The 6000-nt window shown below is 42.7% G+C and overlaps 1 protein-coding gene across 2 annotated transcripts in view; it reads right to left on the bottom strand.

Moving 5' to 3' along the window:
* Positions 1-334: 334 nt before the first annotated feature.
* HK3 (hexokinase 3) overlaps positions 335-6000 on the bottom strand; it is a 117024-nt gene continuing 111358 nt past the window's right edge. For both annotated transcript variants that reach the window (XM_075860048.1, XM_075860049.1), the window contains exons 17-18: positions 3651-3884; positions 335-622 (exon numbers count right to left, since the gene is read on the bottom strand). In XM_075860048.1, coding sequence (XP_075716163.1) covers positions 472-622; positions 3651-3884 — 385 coding nt within the window. In that variant the 3' untranslated portion in view covers positions 335-471. The remainder of the gene's footprint in view (positions 623-3650; positions 3885-6000) is intronic.

Here is a 6000-nt window from a genome sequence, read left to right as displayed (position 1 = left end):
GACTTGCCCGTTCTTTCTGCGGTCCAGGCTCCTGGGGCCATGCACGTACCTTGGAAACTACGGTCGTGTGCATGGCCCCATAGGAATGAGTGAATGGGGCCGCAATTCTCCCATGGATTTTCAGGGGATTTGCGGCCGCAAACGCACGTTCGTGTACATTGGGCCTTCGCGTTAAAACCTGGATCAGATTAAACCTTGTGACAGCAGGAAAACCAACAAAATGAACAGCTCTGATCCAAAGTATATAGCATTCACATGCAGCCATATTGTAGGCATGTACATAAAGTCTATTTTTGAGTTGAGTTTTTTTAGAATTGAAAAACAGTAAAAAGCCTCAATGCAAAAATATTTAATTTTTAGAATTGTTACAACATTCGTTATAAATATAATTTAAAAAAAAAAAGGCAACAACATTTATCATTTAGCAGAAGAGGAGTTTCAAAAATTAGGTGTGTTAATATTGGATCCTTGTTACGCTGCTCGTGCCTCAGCACCAGCGACACGGCAGGCAACAGCAGTTATTAAAGCTGCCCCTTTTCCAGAGCCATCTTCAGAAGGGCAGAAGGTAACCTCACACTCTGGAGCCAGGATCTTCACAGTCTTCTTAACCACTCCAGCAAAGCTGTAATGAGAGGTATGTTAAGAGATAAATAGTCTAAAATGGGTGTGGGGGGGGGGGGGGGTCGACAACTTGCATTTTTAGCGACATTTTTTAAGCTGTTTTTCTAGAGAGTCAATGAAAAACTGCTCCAAAAACGGCTCAAGAAGTGACATGAACTTTTTTGTGCGGGTGGAGGCCCATCCAACAGTATTAATTGGTGGTAATGTTGGCACCAAAAGGGTTGGCGTGATCTGGTGAACAGAGAGGGACTCTTCCCCTCTTGTTGTGGAGTGGAGATAGTGTAATGGAAAGGGGGTCTGTTCCTGAAATTCGTGTGGATTTACCACACCGGATGGCCACCCAAACATACAGAATTTAAAGCGTGCAGGGCCGAGTTGCCAAGTAGGCGAGCGATGCAGAAACCGCTAAACAGGCCTTTTGTAAATGGAAGTCATCACCGCCAACTAGTGTAAAAACTCTTCCTGACGACAAAGACTGTTAGGGTATGTTCACACGGCAGCGTCCGTTACGGCTGAAATTACGGAGCTGTTTTCAGGAGAAAACCGCTCAGGAATTTCAGACGTAATGGCATGTTGCAGGCTCTTTTCGGACGTAATTGGAGCTGTTTTTCAATGGAAAACAGCTCCAATTATGCCCCAAGAAGTGACAGGCACTTCTTTGACACTGGCATCTTTTTTACGTAAAAAAAATGACAGTCGGCACAGAACATCGTAAAGCCCATTCAAATGAATGGGCAGATGTTTGCCGACGCTTTGGAGCCGTATTTTAGGAACGTAATTCGAGGCTAAAACGCCCGAATTACGTTCGTAAATCGGGTGTGTGAACCCAGCCTTAACTGCAAGTGTGTCGTTCTAAGAATCCTGCCCTTAGGCCCCATGCACACGGCGTGCCCGTAATCAAGGCCCGCAATTGTACTAAGTATGGGAGCATGGCCTGTAAAACACGAAAAAAATTTACATGCTCCGTAATTCCCATCACAGTTCTACAGCTTGGACACCCATCCATAGCTATATGGAAAGGTGTCCGCGCCCAATAGAACTGAATGGGGCCGTAATTACGGCTGTGTGCATGTGGCCTTACTGAAAATGGACTTCTCTTAAAAGATTTGATTTGTTACATCACTAGTGCCTGCAACATTTTTGTACTGAAATAGGGTCTAGAAAGCTTTTCCTGTGTGTGGACTGTAAGGGCATGGCCAGACGTGGCGGAATTGCTCTTTAAATCCGCAGCGGACATTTTCTCCATTGGTTTCCACACCTTTTTAGTTAGGTTCGTGCACACATGGCGGAAAACTCCGCTGCGGACCATAGGCTGTGGTGCGGAATTTGGTGTCCGCAGCATACACTGGCTGTTGCGGACATGTTGTGGACTTGTTGCAGAATTTCTCCATTGATTTCAATGGAGTTTCAAAATTCCACAATGAAATCCGCAGATGTGTGTTGCATTGCGTATTGGTTTTACAAACAGGATATTTCTTCATTCTCGCTGAACCTATGTGTTTCTAGTTCTATGGCCAGACCGAGATGGAATGTTTAAAAAGAGAGCAGGATGTACTCTTCACCTGAATACACAACGGCTAATCCGCATCAATTTACTGCACATTTTAGGAAAAGCCGCAACAGAATCTGCAACGCAGATTATGTGCGGCATTGATGCAGACAGTGTCTGCAGAAATACGCCACATCTGGCCATGCCCTTAACGCCGCTAACTCCTAGCACGCTTTTTATTTGTGGACCGAGTAACATGTAAATTATAAAATGACAAAGACAAAAAAAAAAAGACAAAAACACAAAAAACAATTCTCTGTGCAACTTTTAGCAACTGAACTCCAAGCGTACAAGTAACATCTAGATAGAGCATTGACTCATTGTTCTCAGAGGAACACTAAATCATTTAAGTTATAGAGTCCACCATGCTCCAAGCATAGCAATATAAATGTTGATTTTACATGCAGGCTATGGTTTGCAGTATAAATAACTTATTTCAGAAAACCATGGATTAGTCAGAATTTTCAGATCTAAAACTATATAAAACCAAGCCTATAAGTGCTACCAAGCACCATATCCAGTGATGTGGATGGTATAGTAGAGTCTTATTATGCATGACTACGTGACTCGATTAAATTACCCTAAAGAAATAATGAGGGGTCATGAATGTTAACCTTGGAACATAGGTCAGCAAGAAGATGGGCAGATGGTAGGGAGTACCACATGACTGCAGGAGGAGGTTGGTTTGTAGTTGGGTTACATGGAGCCACAGCCTTGGTGTAAATAGATGGGCACAGGAGTGAAATACACAAAAGGAACTATTCGCAAAATGTATTTTAGATGCACTTGGGCAATAACAAATTAAAATTAAAAAGTTGCAAAAGGGCACAGTCCATCACTTGTGTTTTAATTACGAATTAAATTTATTAAAGCGCACCTCCACATTTAGAAAAACAATAACAACGCACGATCCTGCACTATAATAGATTTTTCAGTGTATCACTTATATTATTGCTTTTGCTTCTAACTACAGCACGGACCGTGTAAAGTCTGTGCTGCTCGCTGCTCATAACGGTTTGAGACAGAGCATCCTTGTTTTTCATTAGTAGATAAGCCACTGCCAGGGAGTCTGGGGGCTTTCTCCCTACTTGCTATAAAACGGACGCGCAATCTCGGCTGAGCTTGCATGTGTATGGGGGGGGGCAGGAGTAATGGCTGTCAGCGGACAATCGTCTGGCCAACATCTAAAGTGTATGGCCAGCTTTAGGGTCGCACATCAAAGTTATATCTTGCCACAACTTGAGAAATCATGGTTAAACGTCCACAATGTGTGAATAGACACGTGTATAGTGCTACTATCCTGCCCTTTCTAGGCTTCCAGCACATCATCCACAGACGTTAAAAAACAAAAACAAAAAAACACCACTATAAAAAAATAAATGATCTAATGTTATTTTCTGATTACAAAATTCCTTTTAAAGTCAACCTGTACTCTATTGAGAGATATTACCAATATTAATGGACATTCCCACCCACTTACTGGGGATGCAGCTTGTACAGAGTTCCATCCACACCTACAGTGATTTTGAGATGCTGAAGGCCCCGGTTTTCTCGGATCTTCTCTACAACAGCAGCAATGCCAGAAGCACATAGTTGAGCTGCTCTTCTTGACACTGTGGTACAAACCTCCTTTACCAGCACCGTATCACCACACGTGCTCTTCAGACCCAACTCCGCTAGAATGGAGCGAACCTGCAGCAGGCCAAGTGTATCACTGAGGAGGAAACAGAAGCCTACGTAAATGTCTAGAAGTCTGTGTTCACCACAGGTACTAATTGCAGAAAAATCTATTTATATAAAAATCGATTTCTCGGTCATGCCATCTTAACATATCATTTCTGAGGTTTATTTTAGCGTCAATCTATGGCGACATAAGTAAAACACACAGCTTGTATTATCAGGCATTAATGAAAGCGTATATAGTTTATGTGGTGATGAATCAATGTTACGATATTTAATTTTATATTAAAGGGGTTTTCCAAAGTTATTTAAAAAATTGGCCATGGTAAGAAGAATGCAAAAAAAAAAAAAAAGCACTGGCCGCAACGCTCCTGTGCCATTTAACCACTGAGACCAGTGATTAGCTGCAGCGATCACGTGGGTATACAGGCACATCATTGCTGCAGCTATGGCAAAACACAGCGGCGGGAAGTAGCGGAGCTGCGGCGCTGGATCGACGGGGATCCGTGAGTTGAGCAGTGACTTTTTTTGCATTTCTTCTACATTGGTCAATTTTTTAAATAACTCGGGAAACCCCTTTAATGTTAGAGTTTTTATTCCTATTCTGCTTTTACAGTAAGTGCTTGCATACTGTATATTAAGCTTGGATGTCAGACATCAAGTCTTTTCATAAATCATATATACACATACAAACTCTGCCAAAAGGAGGCGCCGGGATGGTGCAGTTGCATGTGGCAGGTTGTTGCAGAAATTTCTGCGACTGAAAATCCGTTACATTCATCTGAATGGAGTGGTTTCTGCAGCAGGTGAAGGCATTTCTACAAGTTCCATTCCAACGAGTGGCAGATTTTCAGTCACTGAAATTTCTGCAACAAAATTTGCTGGGTTCCCACGTAGCGTAAACACTGAGGAATTAACGCAACGGAGTGGTGTGTGGAAATTCCACAACATTTACAGAGCAGCAAGGTGAATAAGAAAATCTCATGCCCACGCTTCAGGAAAAACGCACAAAAGTCGTGCGGAAAGTGTTCTGCGGTGGTTTTTCAATACTGCAGCATGTCAATTTATGCTGCATTTTCTGTGCGGAGATGCTGCGCGTTTGGCCCATAGGCTTCAATGGGGAGCAGAAATTTCGCAGCAGATTTATGCCGTTGCGGTTTTTACAGCATTTACTTAGCGGAAACGCAGTAAAAACCGCTGGAAATCCGAACGTGCACATATACTTTGCTATAACCACATGTTTTAGGGTATGTTCACACGCAGTAGCAAAATAAGTCTGAAATTACGGAGCTGTTTTCACCTGAAAACAGCTCCTGATTTTCAAAAGTTTTTTTATTAATTCGCGATTTTCACGGCTTATTTTATGGACGTTATTGGAGCGGTTTTTCAATAGAGTCAATGAAAAACGGCTCCAAAAACGTACCAAGTAGTGACATGCACTTCGTTGACGCAGGCGTCTTTTTATGCGCCATCTTTTAAAGGCGACGCGTAAAACAACACCTCGTGGGAACAGAACATCGTAAAACCCATTGAAAACAATGGGCAGATGTTTGTAGGCGTAATAGAACAGTTTTTTTCAGGCGTTATTTGAGGCAAATTACATCTGAAAACACTGCGTGTGAACATACCCCAACACTAAATCCGCAGGAAAAAACAGATGCGGAAAAAATTGTTTCCGCAGCAATATGAGCAGGAAAAACGCACTATTTGGTGCGGATTTCTGTGACAGATTTACCAGTGTGTTTCTAGAGAGATTCTGCTGCAGATTTTCTGTTGCAGAAAATCTGTAGCGTATCCTGTGAATGTCCGCCGCAAAAAAGAAAAGAAAGGCCGGCCCCCTGAGATGATGTCTCATCCCTGGAGACCGCTGCAGCCTGTGGTTGGCTGCAGCAACGGTCACATGGGATGAAGAGTCATCCAAGGAGGTTGAAACACAGACTCCTAAGTATAATCTATTTCTTGTTTCCAGAGTTGCGTTTTTTGCGGCGGGTTCGCAGCGATCCCACTGCAAAAAACTGCAAAAACTGCTATTTGTTGCAGGATTTACCTCCTCATTGAATTCAATGGGGAAATCCCGGAACAAATAAGCAATTACGTAAATACAATTGACAAGCTGCGGAATAAAACTCTGCAACGCAGGTCAAATTCTG

Source organism: Rhinoderma darwinii, chromosome 3 (genome assembly GCF_050947455.1).
Source record: "Rhinoderma darwinii isolate aRhiDar2 chromosome 3, aRhiDar2.hap1, whole genome shotgun sequence".
NCBI classification, from domain to species: Eukaryota; Metazoa; Chordata; class Amphibia; order Anura; family Rhinodermatidae; genus Rhinoderma; species Rhinoderma darwinii.
Note: the sequence above shows the minus strand (reverse complement) of the source record. Positions and strands in the feature narration are given on the sequence as shown.